At 30.9% G+C, this 21,291-nt stretch overlaps 2 protein-coding genes across 5 annotated transcripts in view; both read right to left on the reverse strand.

Moving 5' to 3' along the window:
• The window catches only part of Galphaq (G protein alpha q subunit), a 56,191-nt gene extending 54,312 nt beyond the window's left edge, over positions 1 to 1,879 (reverse strand). The window contains exon 1 of the mRNA XM_017904928.1: positions 677 to 1,879. Within this exon, the coding sequence (XP_017760417.1) occupies positions 677 to 794 (118 nt within the window). The 5' untranslated portion in view covers positions 795 to 1,879. The remainder of the gene's footprint in view (positions 1 to 676) is intronic.
• A 6,715-nt stretch (positions 1,880 to 8,594) lies between these two features.
• The window catches only part of Amph (amphiphysin), a 94,095-nt gene continuing 81,398 nt past the window's right edge, over positions 8,595 to 21,291 (reverse strand). Inside the window, exons 3-9 of one of the 4 annotated variants that reach the window (XM_017904936.1) lie at positions 12,404 to 12,594; positions 10,995 to 11,267; positions 10,589 to 10,707; positions 10,466 to 10,509; positions 10,126 to 10,299; positions 9,215 to 9,357; positions 8,595 to 9,053 (exon numbers count right to left, since the gene is read on the reverse strand). In XM_017904936.1, coding sequence (XP_017760425.1) covers positions 8,973 to 9,053; positions 9,215 to 9,357; positions 10,126 to 10,299; positions 10,466 to 10,509; positions 10,589 to 10,707; positions 10,995 to 11,267; positions 12,404 to 12,594 — 1,025 coding nt within the window. In that variant the 3' untranslated portion in view covers positions 8,595 to 8,972. The remainder of the gene's footprint in view (positions 9,054 to 9,214; positions 9,358 to 10,125; positions 10,300 to 10,465; positions 10,510 to 10,588; positions 10,708 to 10,994; positions 11,268 to 12,403; positions 12,595 to 21,291) is intronic. The other 3 variants (XM_017904935.1, XM_017904934.1, XM_017904937.1) reach the window with 3 other exon arrangements.

Consider the following 21,291-nt stretch of genomic DNA (forward strand, 5'->3'; position numbering starts at 1 on the left):
AACGTTAAGCAACGCGAGATAACCTATAAGGCTCGCGACGAAACTTTGAAAACGAGCGAGAATAATGTTTCCGTTTCTTAATCAACGACACTGTATCAACGCGTTAAGAGAAACGAAGGAAAACGGAACGCGGACGTAGGAAAAAAATATAAAAGTTGGGAAGATTTTGAAAAACGCGCGTATAATAGTCGACCGGTGGTAAAGCTCGAGAGTATCGTGTAGCGACTATGGTCGAGAGCTGTCAAGCGCACGCCGACTAGACTGGGTCAACTACACTCGTGCTCTCCGATCGGTGGTCGATCTTAGGCAGAACAGAAACGGTGATCCAGCCGAGGGGCATGACATTTGAGAGAAGCGTGAATGAAGCGAAGGAACGCGGTGAACGCGAACGTATCGACGGTGAAAATAAAATGACGGAACACCCGATGATTCGAACGCGACGGTACGGCAGCCACGGGTCGAAACAAGACAGAGAGAACAGACCGGAACGGAACGGAACGGCACTGCACGGCACCGCATGGCGTAGCTATCGTTCGAAAGAGAACGCACGGAATACCGAACATAGAGCATCGAAGTACCGAAATATAGATGGTACAACAGTTTGCTCGCAGCAGAGAGGCAAAAATGACAGAGAGTGTTTGGAAAAACGTTGATAGATGAATGATTTTAAACTCACCCAAAAGTAGCAGCTTAAGTTCCCGCCTGGCATCTCGTTTATCCTTTCGGAGTTGCCGCTCGATCTCCTGATTGATTCGTTTCTGCTCCCTCGCCTCTTCCGACAGGCAGCACGCCATAGCTCAGGACGGCAGGATCCTCGACGGATAGAGGAGGAAGAGAGGAGAAAAATGAGGAGGAAGAGGACGAGGAGAAGGAGGAAAAGGAGGAGGAGGGAGGAGAGGGAGGGAGGAAGGGAGAGAGGGAAGAAGCGATTTGCGGTGGTGACGAGCGATTGCCGAGCGGCGAGGTTCGTCGTAGACAGCAGCGGGCTCGACGGCACGGTATCGTCGTCGGGCCGATATTACCTTGCCACCGCGAACGAGCGACGACGTCTCGTCGCCGTCCTCGTGGTTTCCTTCTCTTCTTCCTTCCCTCTCGTCCTGGCTAAGCCGATGAAACTCTTCCCGATCGTCTGCACCACCACTATCGCCACTAGCACGATTCACCACCACTTGTCCGCGGCGACGACGACGGCAACGTGCACGAGGACTAGAACGACGACGATGTAGACGGAAACGTAGACCTGACAGACGCGTCTCCGAAATCCCCGTACTCTCAACGACGTCGGCACACGCGGCGACGGAGCACTCCTGGCAGGGCTCGACGACGCCAGCGACACATCAACACATGTACGCACACGCACAAACCTCGGCCGGTAGCTTGTATCTGCCCTCTCGTCTCTTCTCTTTTTCTTTTCCAACCTTCTTCCTCGGTTTCCTCCGGCTGTGCCCGTCTACTTCTTCCTAAATTTTTTTTACTTTTTCAGCCCTTTTCTTCCCTCTTTCTTATTCTTTATTCATGCACGCACGTTCTGCGACGAAACGTGAAACGCACTCGCGAGAGACGTCGAGGAAGCGGGGGAGACACGCGCGCACACGTTTAGCCTTTGCTCGCGGCGCGATTTCCACGATTCTGCTGAGAGACAAATTTCGCGAGAGCGAGGTCCGTTGGATCGAGATCTAGAGAGTCCCGACTGTACTCCGTCGAATCTCGACCGTCGGTCCCTGGGTCCCCCGCTGTACCCGCGTACTACTCGCGAGAGAGCTCTCGTACGGCTCGTTCACTCGTTCACTCGGTCCCCGGCGCGGTTGGGTGTGGTAACCCACCGGCGCTCTATCTCCTTCTCTCTCCGCTGCTCTCTGTCTCTCCCTTACATCTCTCTCTTTCTTTCCCTCTTTCTCTCTGTCTCTCTTACTTTTTCTTCCTCTCTCTCACTCACTCACTCTCTCTCTCTCTGTCTCTCTCGCTCTTTCTCTCTTTAGGGTACTCTTTCTGTACCGCACACGCGACGAGATAGATTCACACTGAATATGCACCGTGTGCGCACACACGCAACCTATACGCGAACGTATGCCAAACGACGATTGCGATTACGAGGTAACGTAGACGGAACAACGAACCGAGGACGACAGAATACAAGACGATGACGAGGTCGTCTGCTGTTATTGCCGTTGCTGCACGAGCGCCCACACCTCGAGCGGAGCAACTCCTCCTGCGATTCGCGCCGCGCCCGCTCGGTACGCAGCCTTTTATCAACCCTAGGTCGCTCGAGAATCCTGTTAGACCAAACCAGATTGGCGAAGCCCCGACACGGTAGGTCGTTGTATAGTGGTCTGTAGGCGCGGGGGCGCGCACGTGTCCGCTAACGAGATTAAAATCGGCGAGAAGGAGGAGGTGCGGCCGCCACCCGCCGGGGAGGAGGCACGGAGAATGTAACAGCGCCGCGGCGTTTCAGATATAGGTTATACTCGTCTCTGTACAACCGACCGATTCTGACGGTTCGCAGCGACACGACCACCGTCGCTGCTCGCTCCAAGAGATCACGCGCGCACTCTCTTACTCTGTCTCTGTCGTCTTCCCTCTTTATCACACCGTCTTTCTTCCTTCTCTATTACCGGGTCACCCCCGATTACCCTAGCTTTCGATATTTCTTTCTTTCCCGCGTGTATTTCACCTCTATTCTTACTCTTTCGTTTTTTCACACCGGTTTCTTTCTTCTCATGGGCACGTTTGATACAAACGTTGCGATTTTCCATCGATTCGCTTCCGTCATCGAAATGTACTTTCTTGAAATAACGTCCGAGTAGCTCGTGTGAATGCACTTTGTACACCGAACGATACGTGTCAATTAGTAACTACTGAAAATGTAACGCTGAAATTACTGTGGAATCGATCATGGATTAACGTTTGCCCGATAGCCGCGTCATTTTTATGAAGCCAGTTTCATTTCCGTAATTTAAAAATTTCTATCGATAATTTTATTATGTAAAATATAAGTTGATTCCTATACGTATTTACTTTTGTAATGCAATTTAGAAATTTGTACTTATACCCAAGCATTTACTATAAATAAATTTTAGAACTAGTTATTTTTATTATAAGCTAGTTAATGTGTATATTTTTTTTGTATACAATATATATAATATATTGTCAATAAAAATAGGAAACTTGAATATTATTAATATTATTAATAAAAAAGTAATGCAAATTATACCTACTAAATCTGAATAATTAGATTATTTTTCTACAAGTTACGTATAAAATAAATTATAAATTTATTTCACTGAGTATTTAGAATTTTTTCATTTTTAACAGGAGATACATATTTTGGTTATTGGAATGTCTATTTCCTAAGTTTATATTTGAAACTGCGAAAGTAATGAAATATGTAAGTATAATACACATACGAGTTAACTTTAAAATATAAAGCTGTGTAAAATATAAAGCTTTTAATTTTTATAACGATTTTAAATCATAATGAAATTATAAAATAGTTTCATTATGTTACTCTGTATAATCGAGTAACAGGTTAATTTTTTATACAATCGTACTAAATTTGGTTAAAAAGTCTTTTATTTTTAGTATTTATTATAGGTTTTTATTTAAATAACCTTAAAGTAAGTTAGTTAACGTTAGATGGCGTACTAGATACTATTTGGCTCGAAATATAAATTTGATGGATTTTAAATAATAAATTATTTTGTTTTATAAACAAAATAATGACTTTTTATGTTTTATTATATTTTACTTAGTTATTAGCTAATTAAGGTACATAACTTTATTCTATATTTTTCTTTGCATCTCTTACTTACAATGAGTTAAGAGATTTTTTAATTTTTGTTACTAACATTCGTTATATGAATAAAATAAAACTAAATTATTAAAAAAATGTTTTCTGTTTAGAAAATACTATTAATTATTAAACATAATTTAATTTATAAATAGTATATTTTTACAACTCATATATTTCATTTACAGTATACACTTTAAAAGCATTAAATAATTTCTATGTATTACAGTTTTGTTTGCACAAATTTGGAAACAAAACTGTTGTTACAGATTAAAGATAATTATACTTTTTTAATTTTTGATATTTGAGTTAGATATGATTACAAACATTTTTCACACTAAATTTAAATAATTTCAAAACTATGAAATAGTTGGGAAATACAAATAGAAATACATGCAATACAAAACAATAATGAAGTGATTAGAATCTATTTTTATAATATAGACTTCAATGACATGGTTAAACCTTGACATCATTTAGTAACAGGATTAGTGTCATAATATAAGGTTTCATGAAATGTATAATTTGTGTTCACTGCATTTCTTAGTTTGAAAACTAAAGCCAGTAAAGACAACACCAATGCCATCTATTTTCTTCTTTATTTATCATCGACATGATTTATTTTACAATTTTGGCATAATTTAAGTTTAGGTGAATCTTCAACATGAGAAATTTTCTCTATTAAGAAAAAAAAAGAAAATTATGATAAATATAAGTATGGTACTATATTTTTAATGTATCTCTATTACCTGTATTTGTATCTTTTACACAAAGTTTTTCACCAATTAATTTAAATAATAATACAACTTCATTATTATCATCTTCGTTGCTACAAAATTGTTTAACTGTTTCAAAACCTTTACAAAGTGCTACTAAATGCCTGCAACATTGAGATTAATCGATTATAATTTTTATAATTTTTAGAGGTATGTAGATAAATTATTCACTCTTGTTTATGTCATACATATTTATCACTTTCCATAATTCCAAGTTTAATATACATCTACTTTGTTGGTAATTATTTAAAATAGCATCGTATTGTTGATGTAGTTTCTCTATTTGCAGTACATTTAATGTAAAATTAGTAAGAAAGTTTCTGAAATTTCTTGTTGCTGTACAAAAGTCTTTTTTCCTAATGCAGTGATCATTTATCAATTCATTTAAATGTTTTGGAAATGCTACATGCTTTAAACAATGTTCCATTAGGTCTTGTAAGATTATTAATTTATTTTCTTTTTGTATCTCCAACTATTACATATCACACATTAATTGTTAATAAATTGTATATACTGAATTATATAAATAATTAATTAAACAGTGTTTAGAAATATGTAGTAGTAGGTGTATAGTAATTGTAAATACATAATTAATATGAATTGCAAGAAAAGTAAAAGTTATTCTTGAAATTTTATTAATTGGTTAATCATATACAAATTACGGTTATAATTTTCAATCTTCTATTTATATATGTGTGATAAATAAAATAAACATTATACCTGTTGGAGATGCATTGTCAAATGCATGAAATCAAGTTTGGAATTTATGGAATAAAGTTGCAGAAGTAAGAGTAAATGACTAATATTGAGCACTCTACATACAGCTAATTTAGATACTTGCAAAGATTGTGCATAATTAGAAAGTGCTTCGAGAGCTGTAATACTTAAATTTAAATGTTGTATTAAAGCTGTTTATTTATCTTCTGCTAGAGCTTCTTCGATTTGAATTCCTGTTACGTATAATTCTAAATTTTCCCTTATTTTTTCAGATTCTTGACATTTTAAACAATTTAATTTCTGTAAATAACAGATATCAATATACAGTTATAGGCTTTTTTGTTGCATCTTATTGTTAAAATATATGTATTAAAATACTGCCTTAACATTTTGTGATTTATAAAAATTTAAGGACTTTATTCTTCCATCACACTGTTCATTACACAAATAGAACTTTGATGAAAGGTTTTTAAAGGGTACATATTGTTGCGTTACTGAAAGTAGAGGTAACGACAATCGTTGTGGATACAAAGGTGTTTCCTCTTCTGACGTTGGTGTGCAATAGAAACAAGTCTTATGTAAATTAGAATCACTCTATCGTTTATATTTCTGTTCACGAAGTCTTGACATTTTCTAGCTTCTTTAAATTTCTGTTCTAGTTATATACTTAATTTTAATTTTTATCACTCAAATGCCACAATCTACGTATATTACGAAATCACTTATTAAAAAATATAATATCATATAATTATATTTTTATGTACACGGTTCTAATTGTGAAATTTTTTTGTTACGAAATTCCTTGTTTACTATTATTATTATTTCATAAAAGAATTTTTAACGGATTAATATAAGGAAGGTATACTTTCAGGTTCATTATTAAACAGAACACATTTAAATCATAAACACTTATGTTACAAACCAGTAATTGTTTATTATAATCGTCTTCAATTGAAAAGGACAATTAAAGCGATAAATGTATATACGTATTATAGTTTATATTCAGGTTATGAAGATATGACTAATTGTTTCGGTAAAATAAACAACAAGACATAAAAATGACAAATGATATAACAATTGATTGCTCCACTGTTACACTAAATTTTAGACCTCAGTAATTTTACTTGAGTGTATTCAAATTCTACTCATTATCAACTGTTGCTTGTATGTTACATTAATAAATAAATACAACATAAAGAAGACAAGTAGATATGGTTATTATTTTTCACATATATTTTGTTATGTTACTAATTATAGTTTATATGTTCTTTGTAATACTGCCTTATTTTCTATGCATATATTAACACAGTGTATTAAGTGCAACTATTTTATGATATGATATTTTAATTATAGTTTGTATCATATTATGTAGAATATTGCTATCAAATTTGTGATATACATTAATTTATTTAAAAGTAAAAAATGGCAATATATTTACCACTTATCTTCTTTAAGTTAATTAAATGCATTTGTTTAATTTCCTGATGAATTGAATAACTTGTCATATTAATAATGTTAATAGATCTACAGCCAAACAAATTAGTATTATTTGTATTATTGTTGAATCATATATAACTTAAAATCTGTTTTGTAAAGATTTGTGTTGTCAATATTTATAACTTTTCTAAGTGATATTAAAATTTGAGTTTAGTTTTAATCTAATAATAGTATAAACATCACATTTTTGATATACAGAGTACTGTATCATTTTGGCACATTTTTTTATATACATTGATGATATTTGTTTTCTAATTATTGCAAAATATAATATACAAAAGAATGAAATAGAATAATTTAAATTTTATATAAACGTGTTTCATACTTCACTTTTAGGTTATATAAATATTAAATATATTATAATAATCATATATAATAAACTTGAAAATATAACAAATTACATAGATTATTAAATTTCATAACTAATTATTGAAAATTTTTGAGTAAATATTTATTTATTTGCAATTCAGTGGAATGTACTTGTGTACTTATTCAAATTATATAATAACTGTAATGATAATATTAAAGTGAAGCATGATGTGTTGTATTATAATGTTATAGTTATCAATTCTTTATATACTTAATTTTCCATGTTCTTGATATGAATTGGAAATTCATATGGAATTTCCGTATGAATTACTAGACTCTAGTTAATTAAAAAAAAAACAGAGATACTATTGGTTTTATTATCATTATTTAAATATTTTTGTTTTTTTTTTGTTGTTTTTTGATTACTTTTTTTATTGGTCCACTTTATAGAATATAAATATAAGTCTGTTTACTATCATTATTATTACTATAAGTATGTAATTGTAACATATAGTCAACATATTTTCTTAAGATGCACTTGTAATGTGTCATACATGAACATATTTACTTCAATTATATTTTCAATTTGTACATGGGGTTAATAATTAGTGTGACAATGGATCAATCGTTCAACCATAAAACTTTTCATTTATAAACAATCCAACTTTCCTACATTCTGTATGTCTCAGATCAATACAATAAAATAAAAGGACACACAACTTAGTGGAAGCTGAATTCAGTAGTCACCATGTACTACTTCGTAATTATTAATTGTAACACTATTTGTTACATAAAGTTTCATGTAAAATTTTCTTAATAAATCTATTTAACGAGTATTAATTAGCACTACAAATTTTTTTGCTTGGACCACCGGTTGATACTAATTCTATTTTTCCTACAGTGCATATAAGGGCAGTAATAGTAATTTTATTAATTACCGCCATTCGATTTTTTGTACACTTGTACCGAGAAAATACTTAACCACTGAAGAAATATATGTATATATATATGTGTGTATAGAATATAAGAAAATATAAATAAAATTTGGAAAACGAATCTTCAAATACATATAATTGGTAGAACATATAATACTCTTGTCAATAGAATTATATAGAAAATTCTGTTATTCTAACGCTCTCATTATTTTTATATTATAGCGATGTATTGAAGTAGGGATGTATTAGTTGTATTATTTCGTTATATGCTACTGAACTGCTTTGAAAGTTTGGCATGTTATCTATGTTAATATCCTTATTTGGATCTAGTCCTAATTCTTTTTCACAAAGTAAATAAAATCTTAATTTAAGGATACAGATAGATAATTGGGTTTTTAAGGTCTGATAACTCCCTGCCAAAAGAGGGCATTATAGAGATGTCTTAACCATTACATTAGTTCTTACTGATAATTTCAGTGGCCACAAAGTTATTCCATAAAATATTCTTAAAATGTATAATTCTATGTACAATTTCATAAAATAATATTAATTTAATATATAAGTTTTATATTATAGTATTGCATGATGTAGTACAATATATTATTTAATTACTTAAATATTTCATTTGATTATTAATGATGTGTATTCGTACATTGGATATGGAAGAATAATCCCATATTACAAACAATGAATGTTGGCACAGACAGTGGCTGGGTTAAGGCACTTTGGGGTGCTTAATTTTCCACAGTACCCTCCAGCATAACTATCTTCTCATCACACCCCTTTTCCCTTCCCATTGCCCCTCATTGTGTATTTATTATTTATCTCTTTTAAACATATAATACCTCAGATGACTGCATGACTCTCACTTTTAATATTGTAACTATTCTTAAAATAGAATACGCCGTTTCAGTGAGCATTGGAGTGTAATAGACAAATTTAGTAAAGCTTTCACAGCGGTTTTGTGAAATTTGCTGGGAACATACCCTTTTCATTCGTACCTTCCTTGATACCCATTAACCAACCTTGTTCCTAGGATAATAAAATATTTTGTTACATTTGTCACTATTACAATTATTGATAATATATATATATATATCGAAGTATTATAATTATAATATGTTGATTAATATTTATATAAATATTATTATTATATATATAGACATAAAATGGATTATTAAGAAAATACAAACCTGTTCTTCTGGATCATCATACTCTACCACACGAATAATATCACCGACATCAAATGACAATTCGTCCATATCTTCGCGTCTATATTTGTAAGTAGCCTTGACTCTGTACAAAACCCCAGGTGGCAAGTTGTCAGTCGTTGCCCCTAGAGAGAAATTGGTACCATTTTCATATTCCACCTCTAAAATAATTGAATCCGCCTCATTAATCATGGACCTGTGATATAGTTCTATTTAAACTGTAACTTTCATTTATTATGTGCAAATAAAAATTCAATTATTAAAACCTTTAATTGAAATTTTTGATGCATAACTGAAAGTCAGAATTAAACAAATTGTTTCTCATTGTTTCAACAAGACCATGCATAAATGGGCAGGCAGCATACTTCTATTGATAATATAACAGTTTTATGTATACATTTATTACACGGTACATACTTTGAGGTATAATTTGGAAAACTGTTTTATTTTCGTTTCTAGATAAGCTTTAGTACCTTATTTTTAAAATATAGAAGGTAGTACTCTGTAGTACATGTGTGTATTATGTATACAAGTACTAATGTAAGAACAATGACATACTCACTAAAGAATACAAGTACCACTAATTATATAAAATATAGCTGATAAAATTGCTTTAATATATGCATTAATTTTCAATGCTTCGTCATTTATTTAGGAGGTGATATAGTTTTTAACCGAAGGTACATAAAACACTCTCCAAATTGTACTACCGAAATTGCAAACTTAGTGAAAATTAGTTTAGTAATACATTAAAAGAATATTCCTTAGTTACTTTTGTACAAAAACTCTTATCTCGCAAACCAATTTGACAAAATATTTTGGTATATTAAAGTTCATCTTTAGAGGCCTGAATCGCGCAACCGATGACATTTACTCCCACGTCACATACGTACCAACTGGAATATCATACAACTCTTCTACTCGTTTAGAGGCCGTAACTGTGCTTTGTGGAGATGCATCCTGGTTATTGAGAGAATTATCATTGCTGTTAGCATTGCTGTTAGCATTGCCATTTAATTGAGTAGTCGGTGATGTGTTTCTTGCTGGTGGAGCAGAATCATCCACGGCTGTAACACGCAATAAAGCTCACTCAAAACTAAACATTTAGCCACATAATTATGTCTGCAGGAACGTCTTATGTGGCGCAACTACATTACACTCATGCACAAAATATTAGTACACAAACGACTCAAACGCACAAAAGACGCATGTAGACACTATATGCATATTTACCTGGTGAAATGTTATTTTGAGCTGGTTGTGTGTTGATTATTAAACTAAAACAAAGAAAATTTGTTCAAATTAACATAATATATCCAGTATGGAATTACTTACTATTTTAAGTAGTTTACTTACGCAGAATTGGCGTTAGGTGATTTTGGAGACTGTGGTTCGGTATTCTTTTTCAGCGTGTATGATCCTCTTTGACTTTCGTTAGCCAGTTTATCAACGATTGCTTCTAACTCGGAATACACCTAAAATATAAGTGTATAATATTATCCTTCACATTTCACGAATATGATTCTTAATTAATACATAAGAAGATTTAATTAACAAATAAAAATTACTTGATTTCTAAATACATTAGAATATCATTATACAAAATGAATCAAAATATAATACAATAGTTGCTTCTTTACACTGAGCAAAATGCACAACATCATTACACATAGAAATGAATAAAATAAGTAAAAATAAAGTAAAATAAAATTTATTTATATATAAGAACATATCAGGAAAATGTGGCTATTATGTATTATACCTTAGCACTCTCAGTGTGAAACACTTGTTCAGCAGCGAATAACGTTTGCAAATTAGTAACAAGGAAAAGAACACGAGAATCGTACAAGGCAGGTAATTCGTCATGAAGTTCAGAATTAAGTTGTTCATATGTACGCTTAGCCTCCTCCAATAACTCTTTTCCTCGTGAAACTTTAAGTTCGTCCCGTTTTCTTGGATTGCACTGTAGTGATTGGAAATTGTGTCTTTGACTGTCATAATCTACCAGCTTCCGTCCACGTTTGTCAATTTTTTTCTGGAAAAGAAAAAATCATGATTATCTCCATTTTACAATTATATTATTATTTTGCATTATATATAATTATGTTATTGATTACAAATATGTTATTGCTTTACATATATAATAATAAATAAGTACATAATAAGTACATATATATAATAAAAAGTAAGTACAATTGTATAAACTCATATATTATTTAATTACAGTATTTAATAATTTAATATACAGGGTGACTCAATAAGAATGATCACCTGAAATAACTCTTTATCTATTAATTATCTATAGAAAAATGTTTCAAATAAAATTCTTTTTCCGAATTTTGCGATAAATGCGAATGCATTATAATCTTTTTATATTCCATATATTTTTTTGATATTAAGATAACCTTGAGTTTTTTTAATGGCTTCGTACCTTTTTTTCTCATCTATTTCACCGAGATCATTATCCAAGAATTTTTCTTTCATTTTAGGGTTCAAGGTCAATGAAAAATTCACCTTATCAGAAGTTGCCGAGTTTTTTCTTTTTTTATTTGACAGTTACAACACAGTATGAAAAAAATATACGAAGCTATTTAAAAAATTCAAGGTTACTGGATATCTCAAGAAATATGAGGCATAAAGAGTCGAAATCCATTCACCTAATGCGTTCCGATAAATATAGAGAATTTCATTTGAAATATTTTTTCATACAGTCAAGGGATAACGAATTATCTCGCGTGATCAATCTCATTGATTCCCTCTGTATATTAGCATAATATAGAAGAAGTACAATAATATTACACAAGCACAAATTGTACAATATAAATTTATTTTAGAAATCGTTTTGAGATTTAATTTAAGCAAGACAATAGATAATTTTATCTATTATCTATTAACACGTTGACTGCCAGGGGGGTCATCAGTGTCCAGCGATACTAATTTATTTTAGTCTAACCATTTTTTGAAAATTTGAACAAAGTAAATAAATAGAAAACTTTGAATAGAAAACATTAATAATTTGCATCACTTTCTTCTGCTATATTGTTTGATACATTATTATATCGTTAGAATAATGGAAATTTTAACGTGGCCCCCTGACAGTACCATACAAAAGTTGCGTTAACGAAAAGTTAGAATGGTAACTTTTTAAGTAACTAATATCAGAAGATGTACCCTCATCTCTGGAAATTGGCTTTGATATGTGTTGAGAGGCACGAGAACTTGATCCGCGAGCTTATGAGTGAAATCTTGCCACAACATGTCCAGATTTTGAGCCTGCACGTAGAGAAGATCATGGCCGGTCCATTGGCTTTCGTAGATCTCGTTTAGGGAATCCATGAGTGTTTTCGACGCTGCTTGTACTGCTGCAAACACAGAAATAGAAAAATCTTGTGAATATTACGTTAATGATACTTTTTACAACGATACAATATAAATTATGTTATATAAATTATATTATTTTTCTTTTTTATTAAATATAAATATATATATTATTATTCCTCTTTTTAATTGTTTTTAATTGTCACTTATTTCATGTTAACAATTAACAACTAACAACCAACACTGGTAAATACGAACATGAGTAGCAATTTAAGAAAAAATTTAGAAATCTAAAACTAAGTATGGAAGGTATAGTGAAAGACTTATTTAATAAAAAAGTGTGAAAGATATTCAATGTATATGTTAGGAGTCCTTCAACAACGAAATAGCTTCTTGCAACAGTTCTTAAGTTTTCTGCTCCAAATAGAAACATTACACCGTTCACATTCTTTGCCTTTTTTCATAAAATTACTCTACCGGATCCTTTAACGAAGTAACGATCTTGATCCCATCTTATCAAATTTAAACGCAATTTAGTGGCTTCGATACTGAAGCTAGCACAGTTATTTATTACCATATAATTATTGTATCATGTACAATTATTATTAATTACTAATAATTATTACTATTGACTATAGTAATGGGTGTCCCAAAATTCACGCAAGATTTCAATTTGGCGCCATTTTGGTGATAGGACAGTTCAGGGTTGTTAAAAATGGAGCGCCACACGAATGAACAACGCATTTTCATTGTTGAGCAATATTTACAATTTTTAATTAAAAATCTGTGTTTTCTTTGTGAATTTTAGGACACCCAATATTATTATTAATTGCTAATAATTGTTACTATTGACAATCATAATTATTATTAGTTTATCAATAATATAATGATATCTACGTATACACAAAACTAGTAGCAGTCATATTCGAATTGGTGTTATTAAACCAGTATTTAGTGCGAATACAGGAAAATTGAAGTAACTGAGATAATTTAATATTGAAAACCGGTATACAGTTAAAATAAATAGGAAAAATTCAACGAGGACGAATATTATCGCCCACTGACTGAACACGTATCTGCGATTTATTACAAAACATAAAAAGAACGAGTTACAACTTCCAGTGGAAATTATAATTATTTCAGTACATTGTAATATTCTTATTATATGTAATATGTTTCTTTTACACTATATCTTTGTATGTCCATTTACACCGATCGAAAAAACATTATTTCTTCGAAAGAAATTTCGAAATGTAAAAGAAATTCTTAATTAATTATATTTATAAAATTCAAAACCTGAAAAATGGTGAGAAATTGTTGATAAGAGGAACTGCTTTTGTTAACTGACATTTTACTAATTTCTGAATACAATGTTCGTACCTATATTTTCTCTGTATTAAATTTCTTCATAGCTACAATGTGTCAACAATGTTTTCAGTTCCGATAGTACTGCAGCTGAAGAGGTAACCTTAATGTTATTGCAATAATAAAAAATATTATAAAAAATATTATAATAATATTATTGTAATATTAAAAAATAATATAAAATGTTCTTGTTATATTAAACATAGTAATATCGTTATCTAAATAGTGTATAATCATTGTATTAAAAGTATGACATAGTTAGGATCTAACGTTCAAAGTCGATGGAGAAATTTTTCTACACGGATAGTATCACGTCGAAGGCAAGTCTCATCTGAAGTCTCCAACAGCTGCACGAAACAATATATCTATATAGTGGCTCGTGTAAAAACGTTTAGAAGATTGGGGTTCTGTTTACATAAGGACACCAAAAGTTCGATGTCTTTTAAACGTGACGTACAATCGCGTGATACCGGGTTTGTTATTCGAAGTAACGTCAAGGTTGCATTGCATGCGATCGCTGAATTCCTTTTACTTTTTTATTTGAGTCGTAGGATACCAGGAGTCGTTGGGAACTCTTAATTAAACGGATAGGCGTGACCAAAACAAATACCAAAAACACGTGACTGAAAGTTCCTTTATACCGATTTCTCACTTTCCCGGGAAGCAAGAATGTCATTTTTTTTCAAACGTGTAATTAAGGATAATTACTTTATTAACCCACTTCCCCTTACAAGCCGCATTCACTTATCGAGATACGACAATCTTGTAACGAAGAATTCAAATAGACACATAACCTATAAAAGAACGTTAACCACTGAGGTAAAGTCTGTGTAGATATTCAGAATTTTTATTTTCAACTTCGACTCGTGATTTCTTTTGATATATGTATTATAGCTATATATTTTTTTATTTAAATTATTAATTTTTCTAAGTACTTCAATGAAATTTGTATTATTTTATTAAAGTTACGTAGTAATATTTGTTTGTATCGGTTGTAGCTTTCTATTTTAATTTGTGTCATTTAATAATGATGCCATAATTCATGAGTAATAAAATTATGATGCGGATAATTTGCAAGGACAATAAATTATAATTATTTGATAAATGCTTGTTAAATTCAAATAAGATAATCTAAAATATTAATATTCTTCAATGGTAAATAAATAAGTAATTTTAATAAATTGACTGAAAATTATTTTTATTATGTAGGAATATAAATTTAATGTACAAATGACATACTAAAATATCACTAAATATTAGTTTATATTGACGTACGTATTTTTTGTATTAACTTCAAATTTCCATAGGAATATAATATATCCTAAATATCATTAATAAATATCATTAGTCTGTTGTCATACGAAAAAAAAAGAAATATTTATTACATATAATATAAATCTCCCGATAAATCCTGTAAATAAAGGTATATAAATATAAATTGCAAACATAAGAAAAAAATTATCATTGTATTTTCATATGTATTTCCTAATATCCTTCGGAATAATATATCAATATTCTCCCAACGTTATATCTCACGTCATGACACAATACATCTTGGCAAGCAGCAAAATCCAGCAAAAACTGGCAAAAGACCTCTGTATCTCTCGATTAGCATATGCATTCTCAGCATGAAATTCCGCTTCGTGTCAGGCACTGTACAGGTTTTTACGATTCTTTGGCAAGGTAACCAGCAAGTACCGTCGAATTCTCCTAATTCCGCGATACTGACTCTCTATATGCATAGCTTTGTTTCTCTTGCGAGAAACGTTACGCAGCGTGAGTTTCAGGGTCGACAAAATTTGGAAACTTCTCGACGAAGTTCGTTTGATCACCGCGAGGGGGGCTCGGTGGTGGGTTGCTCGAGAACTATTCGATTTATCGCGAAAGTCGAGAGCTCGCGGACGTGCGTATCTATCGACAGGTTTCACGTTGGGCAACCACTGGTACAGCGCATGCGGGTATTTATGTGCGAATGCTGTTACGTGCCGTCTCGACTGATAAAAGGAAAGGTAAAAGGCATCGGCGTAGAAACGGATTTCCGTGGAAAGTTACGAAAGCGGCACGTTCTTGAAAAACGATCGTCGTTTCCTTATTATGATCTGTCAAATATGTCGAAATCTCATTTTCAGAATCTTTTCCCGTCGTATGCTTCGAACACGTGCTTAGGAATATTTTGCACGGTTTAGTTAAAGGCGCCATTAATCACTTTGTCAACTGGAAAAATACGATTCTCGCTCGTGGGTAAAGCGAATGCATTGTTCGTCAGGATTAAGAAGTTTAAGTCGAAAGGATTTAAAGATATATGAAATGTTTTAGAAAACTCAAAAGATTACGTAAATTAAACGTATGGTAAGAATAGTATTATATTAAATGTAAGATAATCCTTTAATTATTTGAATTCAATTTGTTATTATTAATTTCCTAGGACTTCAATCTAACCTATAAATATCTTTGACAATGTTAATTATGTGTTCCAATAAATTTGATATTTTTAAAATTTGGTAATATAAAAGCAATTTCAGAACCATGTACTAGCAGAGGATTTTATGAAGCAACAAAAGAAATATTTTTTTATTTAATAAATATATATTGAGCTCCATTTTTGCAAACCTTCGACAAGTTTCTCTTTCTTTAGTAATAATTATTGAAAAAAAATATTATTAGTGGAAATTATTTCGTATTTTTTGTGAATTCTTTAAATCTTATTACTAAATATTATGAGAGACATATTATTATTAAAAAATATAATTTGATAAATATTTATAACATAAAATGTACTTCTTTCGTTAATACTGAACATTCTTGGTTAATTAATTTCTACTGGTATATAATTATGGCAAAAAACAGTTACTCTGAGGTGGTGATAATATTTCAATTTAATTACAGTGTACTAACAGATCCAATAGTAGATAAACGGACTTAATTATTGACTGGTTTAATTTATGTGTCAAATTAGCATAATATATTTGTATAATTTTGTTGAGAATGACTAATATACATAAACTTAAAAAATGTATGAATTATAATGTTATAGCAACAATTAGTAGAGCCATCAAATGGCAGATAGGTTATGTAATAATATATATAGTTTTAATCTAAAATGTACTGATACGATCATAATAAACATACAGGGTGTACAGTTTTAGTCCATATACACCTACTGTATATTATGATCTACAGATTCCATTTACTATAGAAAAATATTCCATTTTATGTCTCCCTAGAAATCATTAACTGCTTATTCGAACCATTTTCTCGCTCAGTAGGTAATTTTCGAGTAGTTCGTATTTCTCGAGTAAAATTGGACACCCTGTATAAACCAAAATATATTATGTCTGTGAAAGTATTATAGGGTGGCAATAATATAATCATGTGTGACATATATACATTATTTTAACTTTAAAGGGATAGTATTATATATGATACACACTATTCCTAGTGACATGGATTATTATCATATACGATGTACATATATGTACATTGTTACTACTAATAGCAATATCATATACAACATATACTATTCCTATTAATGGGGATAATATTATATACATTCACTATTCTTAGTACAAGGGATACTAACATATAATATATATACATATATAATATATTACTACTAACAGAAATAGACGTACATTATTCTAGGGATAATCTCTGGGGATAGTACTAGGGATATGTCTGCTTTGAACGAAAAACTTGAGTACTGTTAATTTCATATATAAAATAGAGTATACAAAATTAATTATATAATGAAATTATATAAATAACTCTATACAGCCTATATAGTTTAGCATGAACTACGCCATTGATGAAGGAAAAGAAGAGGCTCAAAGTGCTTGATGTTGTTGCTGTTGTGTGTTGAAACGTCAACTCTTTCCATTTCGTTTCTTTCTGTTCACTGTGATTCACCTTAGTGTACCTGCTTCTTTAATGTAAATTGCTCAAGCATGATTTTATGCAAATATGTCGTCGCAGATTAAGATCACGTAACTGAAATTTATATTTGAGGTCTTTAATATTTATTGCAGTCATAAATGGATTTCACGTTAAATGTATATCTATAATTTATATAAGTTCTGTATTACGAACGAGAAACGTATAATTATATAAAATGTAATTGTAAAGCTTTAGTAACTTACATGCACTGTAATCTTAAAACGTATAATTAACATCAAAATGACGGATATTTAAATGTACAATATAGTTTATATTTAGGGTAAATTTTGGGGTACATATCTTAAGTAAAATATGTATTCAACATTATAAATACCGAAAAATTATAATAGCACTTGTTTTTACACAACTAAAACTTTTTTCTATTTTATTTCATTATTACATATTCTGTTATTTATTTTATTATCCTTTTTAACATGAAATCAGGTACTTTTAATGTTATCATGACCATTTACTTTTTCTACGTGTAAATTATACTTTAATATCTTACATGATTTTTCGTAAGAATTTATTTATATAAGAAGATGTATTTATATTTTTGCAAAAATGATTCATAACATTTTAATTTCCATATCTATAGCAAGGTATATATTCTCAGTGAATAGACATTAATACAAGTAACAAATCGAACATACAATCTTAGTAATTATGAAACTGTAATAATTATTAACTAGATAGTAATTACATAATTATGAATAAGAAAACAAAAATAGAGTAAAATATCGTATAAGTAATTCTTCACAATGAAGTAAAATAAAAATATATAAATGGTACAAATTTAAAAAATATTTTATTTCTTTGATAATTCAGGTCTTTTATATCACATGCAATAATATTTGTTGAGTGGGGAACATTGATTATTGTATCAATTTGTTATCAAACTTCAGATAAAAGCCTTGAAAAAAATTGGATCATAAAATTTCTCTGAAAATTTCACACATCTAATATTTAATATTTAGTCTATTGCAATTTGCATTCAAAATAATAATATATTAAAAAAATAAGAAAAAGAAAAAGACAAAGTGAATCATATTTATAGAAAAGCTGAGTAGAATGTTCACATACTAAAAATATTTTTAGTCATATCCTGTTATTTAATTTAATAATGTAATAACGTATCTAATTTATTAGTAATTTATTAAAATTTAATTCATACCAAGAATTCAAAAGTACATACGAATACTTTTCAACTTCGAAGCTTATACATATTTATAGTTCAACTGTGCTTAAAGAATATTTTACGAAAAACTTCTACCAAGTGTTACACGAGTGAGACTATACACTCTATCTCATTCACAATTCTTTTCTACGGTTTTAGGATCGTATAACTCTTGACAGTGAAAAATAAGCTCCATACGATACTCCTATTGGGAAAACAGCTTATTCCAAACTGGGACAACTCGCCTTGGGGCATGGCAAGGTTGAATTTAAACCAATGGTAAACAGTTTCCCACAATATGGTAAAACCGTGATCGAGGGAAACAATGCTAAAGAATAAAGGTGATTCAGAAACTCGGTGCAGCATTTGAAGGTAAATCGTTCTGCCAAATAAGTGGATCTTTATTCTCTGTTACGATAGTACTGAACCTCGTAGATGTTTAGGGATTTAGGGATTTAGTAACTAGAGGTGGACTAGGGAGTTGACGTTCGAACGCTTGGAACGCTTAACCTTAGAACAACGCGAAACTTTGAAAGTTTGAAACTTTTGAAACACAAGGTACTAATTTTGTTTTGTAAGAGAAATATTTTATCTTAACAAAGTTTATGTACGAGCGTCTAATTTTTATATGACCATAAAAAATAACAAATAAAAATAGAACAATGCAGATAAATATGTAATTCAAATTTTGGTTGAAAAACATTAATATTCGAATTCTTTCTGTATTTAATTCACTTTGTTTTTTTATTAATTTAATTAACTTTATTAGTTAATTTTATTCGCTTTTTAAAATATTTTTAACGAAAAAAAATTGTTTAATGTATGATGACACAGATTTTGGTGTGATAGGATATATTTTGTTTTATTCTTTGATTTCGAAAAATGCGAAGTTAGGAATTCTTAAGAATCGAAATTTCTTTGGATTTCGGGAGGTTTCAGAATTTTGATATCTCGAGGAACCAATGCTTATTAATATCTAACAATTTCGGGTATTAAATTTATTATATCTTACATAACAAATTCACTCTTTGTTATTCGTAGAAACTCCTTTAAAAATCTTATATTTAAACAGAATAAATTTGATATTATTCCTCATATTATATTAACCATCTAACATAGAATTAAAATTTTTTCATATAAATACCATTTCATTTCAAAAATACCAGCACAATTAAGATATTTGAAATAAATATTACCTAAGCCTAGTTAAAATTTTGCAACTCATGTTAGAGGAAACTAAAAATCGATTAAAACTGTCAATTAAAAGTGTATTAATAGTGCAATGATTCACTGTGTACTTCTAATTAATGAATACCTCGAACTAAAATGGTTAAGGTATCAGAGACGTTTCCCTCAACGATTAACGTTTCCACGACTGTCACGTAGGTCCTGCGCAGAAACGACGGTCGTTATTTAATGTCTGCCATGTTATTTATCTAGCCGTCATTCACCCATGACGCGTGCGCAACTCATCGACGAAACAGTATACACGAAACGACTTTTCCAGCAATGTCGAACATACGGTTCTAAACTTCGTCGAGGCCACGACTGTGGACTACGTATCGCACAATCTGCTCCATACAGATCGAGATGTTTGATTTTATGAGAAAATTCACCTCACTGGGTGAATAACCTTGTGGGAGAAATTGATTCGATTCAAGGAAATTCGTGAAAGAAGCAAAGCTCGTAGGAGGAGTTTTGAATTATGTATGAGAGTGCTTTTTGATTTAAGTATTGGGTCGAGTAATAAATTCATTGCCATTTCTGTGGAAAAGTGCAGAGTGTTATTAGTTTTATATAAAAACATCTGTGTATAATGACATATTGATGTATGCACAGTAACCTGGGTAACTGGGATGAGTTTATTTTCAAAAGAGCTAGAAACTTAGAAGAAGGTTGTAAGAGAAAGTGAAGTGGTATGGAATGAAGTATTCTGAAATTAATTTTATGTACATTTATGTATTGATGCATCTACAAAGTGAAACTGTGTGACGTTTCTAAATTAAATTCAATAATTTTGGCTATTTGGTGTTTGTAATTAACAGGTGTTTGGTTAAGTGTAGGTATGGTAGTGGTAATGGTGATTATAATTAATTAGTTGAAGTAATTTTTCACCATTTATAAAAAATGTTTATGTCTCATATCAAATTTTGATGCCTACTTATGTCTCGTATAAAATTTTGATGCCTACTTATCTTTTAAAACTAGTAGTTTAAAAGTTATTTCAGTCTGAAGGTTGTTAAGTTATTTTGACTTATCATCTTAA

The sequence above is a fragment of the Eufriesea mexicana genome, unplaced genomic scaffold (genome assembly GCF_001483705.2).
Source record: "Eufriesea mexicana isolate 0111107269 unplaced genomic scaffold, ASM148370v2 scaffold3519, whole genome shotgun sequence".
Classification (NCBI taxonomy): domain Eukaryota; kingdom Metazoa; phylum Arthropoda; class Insecta; order Hymenoptera; family Apidae; genus Eufriesea; species Eufriesea mexicana.